Source organism: Octopus sinensis, linkage group LG9 (assembly GCF_006345805.1).
Source record: "Octopus sinensis linkage group LG9, ASM634580v1, whole genome shotgun sequence".
In the NCBI taxonomy this organism is placed as follows: Eukaryota; Metazoa; Mollusca; class Cephalopoda; order Octopoda; family Octopodidae; genus Octopus; species Octopus sinensis.
Window position 1 is genome coordinate 22,945,172 of NC_043005.1, and position 17,185 is coordinate 22,962,356.

At 38.2% G+C, this 17,185-nt stretch overlaps 1 protein-coding gene across 1 annotated transcript in view; it reads right to left on the reverse strand.

The window, feature by feature from the left end:
* The window catches only part of LOC115215712 (MFS-type transporter SLC18B1-like), a 94,462-nt gene that overhangs the window by 18,252 nt on the left and 59,025 nt on the right, over positions 1 to 17,185 (reverse strand). The window contains exons 5-9 of the mRNA XM_029785004.2: positions 16,446 to 16,605; positions 10,211 to 10,279; positions 7,332 to 7,422; positions 2,980 to 3,119; positions 1,284 to 1,382 (exon numbers count right to left, since the gene is read on the reverse strand). Of these exons, the coding sequence (XP_029640864.1) occupies positions 1,284 to 1,382; positions 2,980 to 3,119; positions 7,332 to 7,422; positions 10,211 to 10,279; positions 16,446 to 16,605 (559 nt within the window). The remainder of the gene's footprint in view (positions 1 to 1,283; positions 1,383 to 2,979; positions 3,120 to 7,331; positions 7,423 to 10,210; positions 10,280 to 16,445; positions 16,606 to 17,185) is intronic.

Here is a 17,185-nt window from a genome sequence, read left to right on the forward strand (position 1 = left end):
TCATTGTGACCATTTAGCATTGACCTAGTTTTCTTGCTACAAAATCTAATTGCCAAATAGGAGTAAAGTCTAAGACAATATAATCCCCTTTCCACTTTAATTTTCTTTAGGAATAACTTCTGAAGTTTATTTCACCCCTACCTACTTCTATAAATAGAAAATCTCTTTTGTCTCCATTCAACAGAAGATCCCTCCCTACTTTCTAGCAGTTCAAAATAACTTAAAGAATATTCTTCAGTCAGAAGATAAATTCTAATACCTTAATGTTCTTAACATTCAAATGAACATCTGTCTATATATCTACCCTCTTTATAATGTTATCAATTAACATGAAAATACGTATATGTATTGATGGAGAACCTCTATTAATGGCTGATGATTGCTCAACATTTTAAAACTGTTGTAATACTTACAATGTTTAATAAAATGATGTAGCGTGAAACGATCGTACCAAATTACCAAAGATATTCTTGTTGCTTATTTTGATTATAATCACCCCATGGATTTATATGGATAACACCATACAAAATTCTGGTGCATCTAATTTAAGTACCACATTCATTTGAATCTAAATTTTGCTGAATATATATATATTATTTGGACCTTTGGTATATGGCTAGAAGTATACCAATTAAAGCACTGTTACCATTCAGGCTACCTGATATCATCCATAGTTATGATATAACTGTCAATGGATCTACGTCAGGAATTTCACAGTGTTTGTTGAGTTTATAATGAATGAGGGAAATGGAAATGGAGTGTACAAGAATCTTTATGCAACACAACAATGATTTCGACCCATCCTACATCTGTCCATTGCAGATGGGATATTGTACAGCTAGGTGTTGCACCCACCAGTGCAGAATGCATCCCATTTTAAATTAGCTATTTTGCTAAATATACTTGGTTTCACTTGGCATGTTGTGGTCACCAGTAGGTTGTTGGCTATAGTAATAGAGGATGGATACAATTTCTAGGTTATAACTGGTAAATGGGTCTGGCTATAGCTCACAGTGAATACACACCATAGGGTAAAGTAATAAAAGATAGAGAATAAAATAGCTAGATGACCTGAGCTGGAAAGCCCTTCATCATACATCTTTTCAATAAATGCTGACCTAGGATTAAACAGCAACCACAACATATTATATTCAAATATTTATTTACCATCATTTTAACAAGATTGGTAAAATATGACATAGTAACACATGGGAGAATAAGTTACAGAACAATAATAAGGTACAATTAATTGTAATAAAATATGAAGAGATGTATCAACTTACCACTCTGTCTGAGAGTTTACCCCAGAAAGGTGAAGCAATAGCATACGTCACAGATATTAGAAGAAACACAAGACCAACAAGTGAACCACTTAATGAGAACTGAAACAAACAGAAGTACAGATATCAATGAATGTGTGTGTGTGTGTGTGTGTGTGTGTTAGTAAGTAAAACCTTATACACATATATGTAGATCTCTAATACTTATTACTAATCTATGATTTTCATTCTGGGCTCTCATGGCCAAGAAAAAAGAAAAATATAAAGAAAATATTAAACTATCTATTAAATTATATTTAGTATTTAGCCACTAAAGCTGCTTGCAGTAGATCTCCTTTGTTATCGTTTGGTTTGGGTTTTGATGTGGACAACACTTTTCATATCCCACCAAAGAGATAACAATACCTTACATGGGTGAAAACTTTTTTTAGCCTGGGGTGCCAGTGTTTCTCCTTTCCTTACCCAATGTCTTCGGTGCTTGACATTTTTATAGAGAACCCATTTCTCATCACCAGTCACTATTCAGTCTAAAAAAGGTTCATTCTTGAGATGTGATAGCAAAGAAGAACATACATTCACTCTCTGCATGCGATTAACCTCAGAAAGTTTGAGGAACCTATTGACCCAATTTGCTTTTCCAATGGCACGCTGATATCGATGACTGGTTGAATGAACAAATCAAAGCTTCTCTGCTAGTTCCTCAACAGTTATGATGAGATTTTGTTCCACCAGGGTTTGCAGGATATTCTCGCTGAGCTCTACAGATCTTCTAAGATGAGGCTCATTGTGGAGGCTGTAGATTCCGGTTTGGAATTTCTGGAGCCACTGTTGACATTGGCTTATGCTTACTGTCCAGTCCCCATATACTACATTAATATTCCTCACACTTTCCATTGTGTTGTTGCCTTTATTGAACTCATAAAGCAAACTATGCCAAATATGCTCCTTTGTCACTTCCATTATAGCTTTGAAAAAAATAACTGTTACAATTGATCTGCATTCTTCAAAACTTGCACTAAAAATAAGGTGAAGGTAAAATTACAACCTGCTTTTATAGCCAGTTGATGCAGGTAGTTTATCCCATCCCTCTCTGGCTTTTAGTTCATGCAATTGAAAAACCCACATTATTTATGGAATGACCTATATATATATATATATATATATATATATAAACTTTTATAAGGAGATTTTGACAGTGACATCAAAGTTTTGATGGGTTATTATTTGCCTCAATAAATTTCATCTAACCCATGCAAGCATGGAAAATTGGATGTAAAATCATTGCTAAATGCTACTGCAGATGATAGTGATATGAATGTAATTTTGTGTGTATGTGTGTGTCTGTGTATACCTAGTATTTTTTTTCTTTTTTGAAAATATGAGAGAAAGTTAATGTAGTGAATTAAATCAAGATTCAAACACAGATTTAAGCTTAATGCTTAATATGTCTTAATAATTCTATTAAATATATATACTAACATATTTTATATCTGTGATTTTATTTATGTCTATAGTGCATATTCTTGGATCTGAGTGTATGTGTGTGTGTGCTAGCATGAGTTTGCTTGTTTGTGTTTCGATGTGCATGTTTTATGTGTGTGTGTTTAGTTACTTTGTCTAAATTTTGGCTTTTTAAGAAGTATAGTTTTCAGACTATTTCAAGTTAATGTATCTGCTACAAATAGAAATACTTACTTACCATACGTAAATGTGGTTCAAGTATTGGATCTAAGCCTGCCCAGACTGTTGATGACATGAAGATTACAAAACACATTACTAATAACATTGGAGACTTTAATAATGGCCTCATAATATTCTTCTTCTGTTCAACTTTCCAGTCTGAAAACAACAAAAATGCAAAGTGATGACTTTATATATTAACACACCTAAGACTATTCAATTTCCTTTGATATAAATTTAAATTGGAATACAACCAAATACTAACTTAATTATAGAGAAGTTAGACATTTCTATAAATCTCTCTAAATTCTTGATTATTTTAACCCTTTAGTGTTTAAACTAACTCTGTCTGACCCAAACAGCCTAACTGTACCATATTCAAAATAGCTAAATCTGGCCTCTTATCCCTACTTTACAACATCATTCTAAAAATAAACAACCACATCATTGAAATCTAGAAGCTAAGAGATAATACATTATTAATTTCAAAACAATGTGAATAAATAAGCATTAAATTTAACAGAATAGTCTGAATGTTAAAGGGTTAAAGCTTACAACAGCCTTCATTGTGTTGGTAACATGGTAAAATGTACCCAGTATACCCTATAAGGTGGCTGGTGTAAGGAAAGGTATCCAGCCATGGAAACCATGCCAAAACAAAATATCAGTGAAGTGTGGCTCCCAGACATACCCCAAATAAGAACTAACTTAGACTGTGACAACAGATGCAAAATGAAGATGATGGTAATGAAACACATGTATTCATTTGAAACAATGTCAAGAATAGGTTAATTATGTGATCTACATTCATTTTTATATGTCAAAATTGGACAGGTTTATTTGTTGGAACAATTGCTTTTTTATTGTTTTTATTATTTCTTGTTTTCACATGATAATTTTCTGGATTTTACCTTTAGAGTCTAAATTTACAAAATTTATATTTATTCTATGTTTAACCCTTTCGTTACCAAACTGCCCAAAGCCGCCCGAAAAAAAATTTTGGTTAATGTGACCAAACCGCCCAAACCCGCCCGTATTTACCTATTCATATTTAAATGAGAATATCAGAACAAATCTCTTTTGTACATTCATGAAAAGACATATTATACTTCATAAACAGTTCATCTACAGTTTTGTACAATAATCGAAGTGTAATTTTAATTCCGTGAATTTTGGGAGATTTTTTTCCGAAATTTGTTCCTATTGTGTTTTCAAAATTTGTAATTCTGACAAAAAATGGATACGAATTTCATTATATCAAGCAGCGAGTCAGAATTCGAAGGATTTTCTACTGAAGACCTTCATAAATCTAACTCTATGACTGAAAAAAAAAAGCATGTGGTATTTGACAATGAATCTGATGTTTCATTTTCCGAAAGTGAAAACAGTGAATCCAAGAGCTCCGACAGCGATAAAGAAAATGAATTGGCACCTGAATGGAGTGAAAATTTAAAAACTGTTTCTTTCGGTGATTTTTCTGAAGAAACTGGACCAAGCCACAGACTTTCCCAGGAGAGTAAAGCCTTAGACTATTTCTTTTCACTTTTTCGAATGAGCCTATTTGAAATCATTACGGCAGAAACGAACCGTTACGCTAAATGTAAACAAAGCGAAAGAAAGGATAGTTAGTGGTTTCCCATAACCTTAAATGAAATATTATTATGGGTATCAGAAAGTTACCCAGAATAACAAATTCTATCATAAAATTTTGTTGTATACCCAATTGAATATTAGCTAATAACCCATTTTCTATAGTGATGTTTGAACAAAATTTTAATAATTTTATATTTTGTTGAATTTACCTGTATCTACCTGCAATTAGAGTCACTTTGTGACAAAAATTATAGTATAGAATTGGTTTAGAACATTTCATTAAATTATCTTCCAAAAATCAGATTAATATATTGATAAATAAAAAAGTTATAGTTGTTTAATAAAACCAGACTAAATTTATGATTATGTTAGAAATTAATTGAAACACTTAAGGGGTGTATTTTGGTCAGAAATATAGTAACGAAAGGGTTAAATTGATTCAGTTTCTTATCATCATAACATAAACTCTTCAAATTGGGAATTTTGTTTATTTCTAAATGTAGAATGTTAATATTTTGCCCACTAAGTCACTGGATGAAATTTGATGCTGATTGAAATGTGTGTGTGTATTTGTATATATAGGAAACAGCATATTCAAAACACAATTATATTCTAATATGATCTTTTTTATTAAAGCTTTCTCATATCTGCATATCAGACCCTTATAGTTCATTTGGGACAACAAAACCCCTAAGTTCATCTTTATTGCCAATGTTTCCAGACTAGCTCAACTTCATCATCAGGAGGTGCAGTAATTTTAACTTTTGTGGTATATATATGTATATAAAAAATTAATAATATCAAAGGGTAATCTGGAATATTATAAATTTCCATTACCAGTGGCCTAGCATGTAAAAATTTAGTCAATAGACTATATATTATTCATATAAATACAGTGTATATTTAAACACATACCTCTTATGTGTTTAAATGTACACTGTATTTATATGAATAATATATTGTATATTGACTAAATTTTTACACGATAAGACACTGGTAATGGAAATTTGTAATATTCCAGATTACCTTTTGATACTATTAATTATTGATAATTTTCTGGATAATTTTCGAAATGAAAAAGCTGGCATGTTTATTTACTGCCAACAGGTAGCTGCGCTTGTGCAGTAGATTTGAAAAATTAGAATGTATCAGCATGGGGCATATACTGGATTGCCTCGTGTATATATATTTAATCTAAGGTGCACCTGCTAAAGAAGGCTTCACCTAGCAAATTATTTTATTTGCTAAAAAAATCTGAAACCATTGGTCCAGGAGTTAGTGCAAGTAGTCCTATGATGGCTACCTCTTATGTGTTTAAATGTACACTGTATTTTTATATATATATATATATATATATATATATATATATATATATGATTATGTATGTATGCATGTATATATATGTGTGTGTGCATGTTATATACACACATATATATGATGATGATATATATATATATATATATATATATATGATTATGTATGTATGCATGTATATATATATGTGTGTGTGTGCATGTTATATACACACATATATATGATGATGATATATATATATATATATGCCATCATTATCATTTTATAACCACTTTTCATGTTGGTATGCATTAGATGAGTCATCAGGTTCTAAGTTCTTATTCAGATTTACTTTCCTCCCGGACTTATCAGGGAAGAACATCTTACTCAATATTTTATTTTCACATGGTTTCTAGGACTGGATTCTCTTCCAAATACTCACCACTTACAGAATGTAGTGGTGCATTTTACTGTCATACTAACACAAGAGGCTGTTATGTCTTCAACAAGACAATACAACAAGTACCTCCCACCCTCATGTTGTCTCTACTTAACAAAGTGTGTGTGTGTGTGTGTGTGTGAGAGAGTTGTGTATCAGTTAGAGGATGGCCAATAAATCAATGCAGCAAGCAAAAATACTTATGGTTCACCCATTTACATTTCTTAGATGAAATGAGATCAACAAAATTTGTATCAGACAAAGTACCAGAGCCAAAAAAATTGACATGAAAACCCTTGTATGCAGTGCCCAAAAATAGCCACTGTCTAATGACTTTAAATTATTAATTCATGTCTATATCAAATATTTCATTATTTCTGAAATCATTTATATAACAAATGGATTTGGGAAATCTGGGATTTTTGTTTGTAACACTTGGGACAATTTCAAAAGACTGAAAAATATTAGCACAATTCACAGAAAAAAGCCTGGTGAATATGTCCAGGTGTGTTACATCATGACAGACTTTACATTATAGCAATGAGAGCACATCATTGATTAAGTCATTAATATCAATGAAAAAACTCTGACAAGCCAACTGATTGATGGAGCAAACAATTAGCTAAGAAATCAATTACTTAATTCATTAAAGAGAATATACCAAGTCTGAATACATCATGACAGAACTAGAACAATGAGGCAAGCTGCTGATGAGGTGATAAATGGTAATGAAAGGACTCTGACAGACCAAATGATTGACTGATCAAACAATTAGTCAAGCAATTGATTAGTTAATTAAGAGAGTATATCCAGTTTGGATACATCATGACAGGCCTGTAACAATGAGGGCACATCTTTGATGAGGTTGCAAATGACAATGAAAGCACTCTGAGAAACCAAGTCATTAAGTGACTGATTGATTAACTGATTGATTGATTGATCAGTTGGTTAGTTGGTTGGTTGGTTGGTTGGTTGATTCATTCATTGACCAAACAATTAGTCTATTGACTGAAACCAATAAAAGAATAAAAGAGTGAAACACTGACCTTTTCGTTTTGATAATATCCAAAAGGTGAAAGGAACCACACACCAAAATATAGAACCAACAACAACAAATGGTAAGATGAAGCCTCCAACCTGATTATTTCCAATAGAAAATAGAAATCATATAAGAAAAGAATTATTGGTTAATTCTATATTTGTTGGACAAATAAGAAAATGAAACATTCAAAGACATTGTTAGAATATACACAGGGATTGTCCGTTTATTCATAAACACACACCACACACACACACACACACACACCTTACAAACACATACACATATATATCTGCAAGGAAGTCTAAAATTCAGTTTCCATTATACACTCAAGTTCATACATTTTGTGGAAGGGTATAATCAATTATACTGAACACAATATTTAATACGTACATTAATATATCAACCACAGAAAGTTAAACTAAGGCATTTACTCTAGTGATTCTACCAATTTTGTCTTATCATGTCTTGGGCCCTCAACTTTTGATAGAGTCATAGGGATGCTATCATGACAAATTGCACACCAGTTTTCTCTATGTGTCACAGTTGTATGCCAGAGCTCAAGTGTCTGCTAACAATTTGCCTGTCCATTCCTTGATGTTGTTTGTACATCATTTTGCCAGTTGGTTCCTTAAAAAATGGTTTTCATGAGTCTATTGGATTTCGTTAGATGGCCATATCATCTCAGCTTTCTTTTCTTCACCATTTTAAGAAGATCTTCAAGGAGGCTAATGCAATACTGAATGGTTTTGTGAAGTTCCATTTACGATATGATTTAAGTACAAAATGTTTAAGGTGTTGTGATAGCATCTCATTCACAATGCTTGTATCTTCCTCAGAATCTCTGCTGTGAGAATCTATGCCTCAGTTGCATACAGAAAGATGGAAAATAGCAGTATACAACATACGGAGTCTGATTTTCCTGGCAACGAGTGCAGTTTTCACACAAGGCACCATTGGAGAGTGGTTCCATTTCACCATAGGTTTCCATTAAGCCTGAATCTTCTCTCCACCCACTTCAACATCTTCATGGAACTGATCATGAGCAATGTCCTTGAAAACCATATAGCAGAGTCAGTACTGGAGATGAGTACATCGAAAATCTAAGATTTATTGATAACAGTGAGGGGCTGGCAGGAAGGGAAGAGGAAATGATTGAATTAGTCAGCCATCTTGATAGAACTTCTGCCAAGAATGATATGGAAATCAGTGCTGCAGAAATACAAACTCATGACAAATACCAATGATTTCATCTCATCCAACTTCTCTGTACAAGGACAGAAACTAGAAACGGTGCAGCAGATTAAATATCTGGAAGCAATTATTAATGATAAAAGATTAAAACCTGAAATTCTCACAAGTGCCATACAGATAATAACTGCACTAACAAAACTCATGGCAATGCAGAAAATTAAAAAGATTGATATAAACAACAAAACCAGAGTTTTGGGTACACTGGTACTTCCCATTAATACACAGTGGTCTCATATACAGTTACACTTCCACCCTGGGCTATCAAAACATAGATGTGCCTCATTTCAGAAATTCGCAGAATTGTTAGAGCATCAGAAAAATAGCTATCTGTATTTCTTCCAATTCATATTATCCATCTCCCACCAAGGTCAACTTTGCCTTTCATCCTTTCAGGGCTGATCATATAAAGTACCAATCATGTACAGGGAACAATGTAATCAACTAACCCCAACCGAAAATTTGAAATGATTCTCCTTTTTATTAAGGCAGTGAGGTGGCAGAATCATTAACATGTTGGATAAAAATACTCAGCGGCATTTCTTTTGCCTTTACATTCCAAGTTCCATTACACCTGAGGACAACTTTGCTTTTCATCCTTTTGAGAGTCAATAAGGACAAAGTACCAGTCACGTATTGATCAAATAGCCCCACCACCTCTTAAAAATTGCTGTCCTTGTGCCAAAATTTGAAATTATTATTGAGTGAACAGTGCATGCCATCAAAATGACACTGGGGTAAAATATATGAAGCCCAGTATACCCATCATGACTATCTGTCTGATAAGGGTACACCAGGCACAAGCATCACAACCATATGTACATGAAATGGTGATCTCATCTCAAGGTAAACAGTACATGACATTATTATTATTATTATCATTATTATTATTATTATTATTATTAAGGCAGTGAGCTGGAAGAATCATTAGCATGCTGGGCGAAATGCTTAGTGGTATTTCGTATGCCACTACGTTCTGAGTTCAAGATCTGCTGAGGTCGACTTTGCCTTTCATCCTTTCAGAGTCAATGAAATAAGTACCAGTTATGCACTGGGGTCAATGTAATTGACTAGTCCTCTTCCCACCAAAATTTTCAAGGCCTTGTGCCTAGAGTAGAAATAATTATCATTATTATTATTATTATTAAGGCAGCAAGCCGGCAGAATCGTTAACATGCCAGACAAAATGCTTGGTGATATTTTGCCCATTGTTACATTCTGAGTTCAAATTCTGCTGAGGTCTACTTTGCCTTTCATCCTTTCAGGGGTCGATAAAATAAGTACCCGTTGAACACTGGGGTCGGTGTAATCGATTCATCACCTCCCCCAAAATTCCTGCCCTTGTGGCAAAATTTGAAACCATTATTTTTTTTTTTTTCTGTCGAGGTCAACTTTGCTTTTCATCTTTTTGGGGTCAATGTAATCAATTCATCCCCTCCCACAAAACTGCTGCTCTTGTGGGAAAATTTTAAACTATTATTGTTATTATTATATATACTAATTACACTACATCACCTGTAATTCATTCATAATTTATCATTTGAATTCTCATAATCTAAAATAATTTCATATAATGCTTCAACAATATGAATTATCTAGGTATTTGATCAGAAAACAAAAGAAATTAGTTATTACACTGTATAAAGCTCCACCAAGTGCTGGTCCTACGGCAAGACCAATTCCTACAAACGTCTCTGTTATACCCTGTAAAAAGCATAAAATCAATGAGAAAGAAAACATATTTTATCAAAAATATATAATGAATGAGGTGTGTGGTGAAAAGGAGGAAGAGATAGAGACTTGTAACATAAAGGAAGAGATGAAAAGGAGGCAGAGATCGAGGCTTGTAACATAAGTACAACTGTGAGTTTTTGTGAAACAATCAGCTATGAGACATAGCCTGATCTTTGGGTGGAATAAGATTCCAATCTTACAGGAGGTAACATAATGAGTCATGAAAACTAAAAGAAAGATTGGGAGAAATTGTAACGTGAAAGGATCTATCATCGAAGCACTGGCAGGGTGTCGAGATCCTTTCTAGTCACATACAAAAATTCTTGTAGAAAACAAACAGACGAAACTCAGGTTAAAGGTGAACAGACAACTTGGTTTATTGATTCATGGTTGTACGTTGTCTGATGGGGAATAGACAGCCTCTGATATACTGCTGGTGTTGGTCGTTGAGGTTGGTTGAAGTTGGTTGAAGCTTGGTGTGTGGCTGTCAGAGCCAGGAAAACCGTGACCGATCGCAGTGCTGTCTTGAGCCGAAGAGAGAGATTTGAGGTTCGCGGGCTCGAGAGATGTTTTCCCGCACATGCGCATGGGGAAGACTTCCGGTGGCCACCCGGAAGTAGTCCCATTCTGCGCATGCGCGCCGAACCCTACACAGTAGCATCACTACAGGGCTCCCCTCCGAGTGCGAAGTACGGCAACCAGAATATTGTGGTGGTGCTGCAGAAAACAGAAGGCTTGCCGATCCCCCAGAAGACTTGGTACATACTATTATACAATAAGAAACATTTTAAAGTTAAATGTAAATTGTTTTTGAAAGTTTCTTGGGCCAATGCACTGTTCTGCCCGATTTTGTAACATACGGTGTGCTCGGGGCACCCGTTGACGGCGAGGGTGGTGTTGTAGGAGCCGGTGAAGGTGTTGGGCAGGTGAAGGCGTTTGTGCAGGTGAAGGCGCTTGTGCAGGTGAAAGTGTTGTTAAAGGTGCATAGGTGGGTGTGTCAAGGTTGTCATCAAAAGATGAAGACGTCTCAAAATGTGCCTTTTTTAAACGGTCCACGAAACGGTCTCCGAACGACCATTTATCTCAATCGTGAAAACCTTTGGTGTGCGAGAAAGCACACGAAAAGGTCCTTTATAGGGAGAAACAAGTGGGCCCTTCACAGAATCGTCCCGAACAAAAACATGCGACCAGGTGTTCATATCCGGTGGAAGATGGGACGGTGGAGATTGCTTTCTGGGAAGCATGGGCGGAAGGTTTGAAAAATATTCCCGCAGTCTGGTGACATAGGTCGCCGGATCATGGGGCGGGGAAGTGTCTGGCACCAACATCGTACCGGGCAATGCCAGTGTGGTACCATACAGCAGCTCTGCAGCAGAAAACCCCAGGTCTGCCTTGACAGCAGTCCGACAGCCGAGAAGCACAATGGGCAGAAATTCGATCCAGGACTGTGGGTCCGAAGAGGCACGAAGAGCGGCCTTGAGCTGTCTATGGAACCGCTCAACCAATCCATTAGACGCTGGATGGTAGCTTGTGGTGTGGATATGGTGCATACCCAAAATTCGCGACAATTCGCGAAATAGCGAGGCCTCAAACTGTCGTCCACGATCAGTTGTCAATCGGGACGGGACTCCGAAGCGAGAAATCCAGTTTGAAACGAAAGCTCGCACAACAGTCTCAGCAGAAATGTCTGCTATCGGAATGGCTTCTGGCCAGCGGGAGAAACGATCGACACAAGTTAATAGATAAGAGAACCCGCGACTCACAGGCCATGGTCCAACCAGATCGATGTGGACATGGCGAAAACGGGCCTCCGTGGGGGGAAATTGTCCAAGCGGGGCACGAACGTGCCGTTGAATCTTGGATCGTTGACACTTGGAGCAGGTGCGTGTCCAACAAGTAATTGTGCGACGCATATTCGGCCAGAAAACCGAGCAGTGATTAGTTTGAGGGTGGCAGCGATGCCAGGATGTGATAAGGAGTGCAGTGCTTCAAACACTGAGCGTTGATGGGTCTCAGGCACCAGTGGCCTGGGAGATCCAGTTGAAGTGTCACAAAGAATGGTGCCTTCGGCTGACGGAAGCGGAAGGTAGGAAAACTGGCACACAGAGAACTTGGGAGAAGTTAAATCTAACGACGCCAAAGGTGGCTGCTCCTGCGATATGGCAGCTAAGTCGATAGCAGCAGGAGACGAAAGGGCGCAAACTGGAAGGCGAGAGAGAGCGTCAGCAGGAACGTTCTCTTTTCCAGGTATGTGTCGAATGTTGCTAGTAAATTGAGAGATAAAATCCAGGTGCCGAAAAGCACGGGGTGAGAGTTTGTCCGTTTTTGAAAACAGGGCAAACGTAAGGGGCTTGTGATCCGTATAGATCACAAAATCTCGCCCTTCAAGTTGATGCTGGAAATGACGAACCGATAGGTAGATCGCTAGGAGCTCACGATCAAAGGTGCTGTATCGTCGTTCAGCTGGTTGCAGTTGACGGGAAAAGAAGGCTAGAGGTCGAACATGGTCATCCACTGTGTGTTGTAACACAGCGCCAATCGCAGTGTCCGATGCGTCCACAGTCAAAGAGAGAGAAGCACCAGGAACTGGATGTGCAAGCAAAAAACAGAAGCCAGCTCCTTCTTAATGGACTCAAAGGCTGTCACTGCCTCAACAGAGAGGGTGACTTGACTGTCCTTTCTAGGAGAGTCCTTTAACCCTGGTGAGAGGTAGCAGCTTATCTGCACAACCGGGAATGAAGCGTCGGTAGAAATTGACCATCCCTAGATAATGCCTGAGCTGGCGCAAGGAAGTGGGGGGTGCGATGCGTTGAATGGCATCGACTTTTGACGAGAGGGGGCTGATTCCAGTCGAATCAATATGATGCCCTAGAAAATCTAGGGAAGAGCGTCCGAAAACACACTTGTCGGGGTTTATGCGTATGCTATACGCGCGAAGACGCTGGAAGAGTTGAGAAAGGTGCCGGAGATGATTTTCTCGTGTGTCGCTCGCAATGAGTATGTCATCGACATAGGCAAACACAAAATCAAGACCGCGGACAACCTCATCAATGAAACGCTGGAAGGTGCTAGTAGCATTCCGCAAACCGAAACTCATGTACAAAAACTCAAAACACCCAAACGGGGTAGTGATTGCAGTTTTTGGAACGTCGGCTGGGTTGACCGGTATTTGGTGGTAAGCGCGTATCAGATCGACCTTCGAAAAAATGGTACAACCATGGAGATTTGCTGTAAAGTCCCGGATTTCTAATCGGATAGCGATCGGCTATTGTGACGGCATTGAGGCGTCGATAGTCTCCAACCGGGCGAAAATCAGACTCGCCCTTTCGCGCCAAATGAAGGGGAGATGCCCATGGGCTGGTGGAGGGGCGTATAAGCCAAGTTGAAGCATGTGCTCAAACTCGGCTCTGGCCGTTTTAAGTCGGTCTGGCGCTAGGCGCCGGGGGCGTGAGAATACAGGTGGCCCATTGGTGGTGATGAAATGGAGGGTCGAGTGGGTAGGATTTTCCGGTTTAAAGGCAATGTCCACTAGCTCCGGAAATGAAACAAAAGAGAGTGAAAAGGGTCTCCAGAGGTGGCAACAAAGAATGTCGGGCTAAGGACCGCAGTGGTGGAACTCCCAGTCGGTGTAGAGAGCGACGTCGTGCTATCAAGAAGCCTCCGACGCCTGACATCCACCAATAGGTAAACCTATCCAGGAAATCAGCGCCGAGAATAGGATGCGGGATGTCAGCGATGACGAAAACCCATCGAAAGTCTCGACGAAGGTTGAGGTTGAGGCGCAGCGAAATCTGACCGTAAGTGGTTATGGGAGACGAGTCAATAGCATGCAAGACAATCGAAGAGCGCTTGGGCTTGTCTGCAGCCAGACGAAGGGGCCAGATGCTGCAACAGGAGCCGGTGTCTACCATGAAGAATTTCTCCGACACCAGATCTTTTACAAAAACTGCACGATTTTTGGGAATGGCGATGGAAGAAGGTGACGTGCTCAACTCCTCCGGACTTAGTTTTCCGAGGGCTTGAAAATGCACGGCTGGGTACACCGATCTGCCCTTTTGGTAGAGCGACTACGACTGCGTTGTCGGCGCTCGATCGCACGGGATAGATCGTCGATTCGCCGCGTGAGCGCATCAATCCGCTCGGTTAGTGAAATTTGCGCAGGGCCCCCTATACATGCACAGAGGCCTCGCGATGGAGATGGATTCGGAAATTCCAGTATTCCATCGGCCATCGTGGCAATCTGAATATTGCTCTCCCCCGAACGTGTGTTGCGGCGGAGGATTTCTGCTTTCACAGACGCGTATGTGGCATCCGGGTGGGGACTTATTATTAGATCCCTGATCGATGCGGCGAGTCGGGGATGTAAGCCGGAATATAGCAGGTGCAACTGCTGCTGTGGAGAAATGGCATGTGCATCAAAATACCACTCCACTTGGGCAAACCACAGGCCCATATCCCCCGTAAATGAAGGCAAACCTGAAGCCGTGCCTTTGTCGGAAGGAATCTGTGAGAAGGGGGCAGAAGGTATGGTCTAGAAGTGGAGAGAGAACACGTGGAACCGAGAAGGCAATTCAAAATTGTGTTTGTGTGTGCACCTCGTGGGTAGCAAAAAAAGGAATAGGTGTGTACAAGGAAAACAAAATACAGAAAAGAAAAAAAATGAATGTGTGTGTGTTTTTTCTTTTTTCTTTGTTTTTTTTTTTTTGTACTGTGTGCGATGAATAAGGCTATTTGACCCACCTCGCCGTGCTGAAAAGGAGAAAATAGGAAAATAAATGTGAATTTCCGCGCTCTTCGGCCCCAAAAAACACCTGTTCGCTGTGTCTTTTTCTATCCTGTTCTTTTTCTCAACTAGGGGTCACCAATTGTAACGTGAAAGGATCTATCATCGAAGCACTGGCAGGGTGTCGAGATCCTTTCTAGTCACATACAAAAATTCTTGTAGAAAACAAACAGACGAAACTCAGGTTAAAGGTGAACAGACAACTTGGTTTATTGATTCATGGTTGTACGTTGTCTGATGGGGGAATAGACAGCCTCTGAGATACTGCTGGTGTTGGTCGTTGAGGTTGGTTGAAGTTGGTTGAAGCTGGTGTGTGGCTGTCAGAGCCAGGAAAACCGTGACCGATCGCAGTGCTGTCTTGAGCCGAAGAGAGAGATTTGAGGTTCGCGGGCTCGAGAGATGTTTTCCCGCACATGCGCATGGGGAAGACTTCCGGTGGCCACCCGGAAGTAGTCCCATTCTGCGCATGCGCGCCGAACCCTACACAGTAGCATCACTACAAAATAATAGGTGTGAGGTATTCAGATTGTAAAACAATGGGTCAGTATAAATCAGGACATTGTTGCAGAATTCGAACACTGGACCTCAAGAAGACAATGTGCCCAATGTCAGTAAATGCATAAAAGAACCTATTACACTCTCAGAGTGGCTGGTGTTAGGAAGGGCATCCAGCTGTAGAAACCTTGCCAAATAAGACTGGAGTTTGATGCAGCCCCTCAACTTACCAGCTCTGGTCAAACCATCCAACCCATGCCAGCATGGACAACGGACGTTAAATGATGATGATATATATATATATATATATATATATATATTATATATATATATATATATATATATATATATATATATAGATTGACACAAACATATATGCACACATTTTATTTCAATCAACTCAGCGTCGTGCTACTCTGAGCACACTTACCTGAAGATGCTATGACCCTGCATGTGAAACTCAGATTACAAGAGGCTGACTCGACTAAAATAAAATATCATTAATCTCAGCCATAGAACTGTGTGCTCTTTTCCAATAGTTAATGCTAAACATATATATATATATATATATATATATATATATATATAACTTGACCAAAGAATGCATAAAACTTCTCTGCCAGCATAAAAGTATTAATGTAGAATTTAAGATAGAAAATACAAACAAGGAGTTAGAGTAGAAGAGAGAGGGGCACAGACAGACAGATGGATGAACAGGTGGATAGACAGAAAAAAGAGAATAAGTTAGAAAGGAAAGGAAAGAAGAGAAAGAGAATAAACAAGAAAGAAAACAAAAAGAAAGGACAGAGTGAGAGAAAAAGTATAAAAGAGGAATAAAAAAAGTATAAGTTTACTTACAAAAGCAGTACTGATGTCATCGGGGAATTCCAAAGACATAATGGTAAAACTGCTACAGTTATAGGCTGTACAACCAATGGCCATAAATACTCTCAACACAAAACATAGAATCAAAAAGTGGAAGTTGTTATTTGGATCTATTGGAAGGAACTGCAAAAATCTAAAAAAAACAGAAAATGAAATCAAATTGTTATTTTTCAGAGGGGTTTTGATACCAAACCTAAATAACAGAAATCACCCCTTGGTCCTAATCTACAAACCCACCTAGACTGAGGCCATCCCTAGTCCCTTGCTACCAAACCAACTAGATCACCTCCAGTCTCAAGTTACCAACTTCATGCCATAAACACACCTGAGAACACTCCTGACCCCTATGATACCAACCCATTTTGATAGCATGTCTAGTTCCATAGTAGCAACCCATCAAGATTACCTTTTATCCCAAACTACAACCCATCTCAAAACTCACCTTCTCCTGTGTTATGAACCCATCTGAGAATACTCTACTCTCATCTGACACCATGTTAACAACTCACTTAAGAACACTACTGTTCCCAATTCACCTGAAACTACTCTTACTTCCATGTTATTAATTTACTTGAAACAACTTCTGGTCCCATATTACATGACCACTCCTAATCCAGTGTTAACATACTTGAGACCATCCAAAATTATGTTCATACAGAAATTAAAATATCAGTAAAAATTTCATCATTATGATATGATATAATGAGATAAAA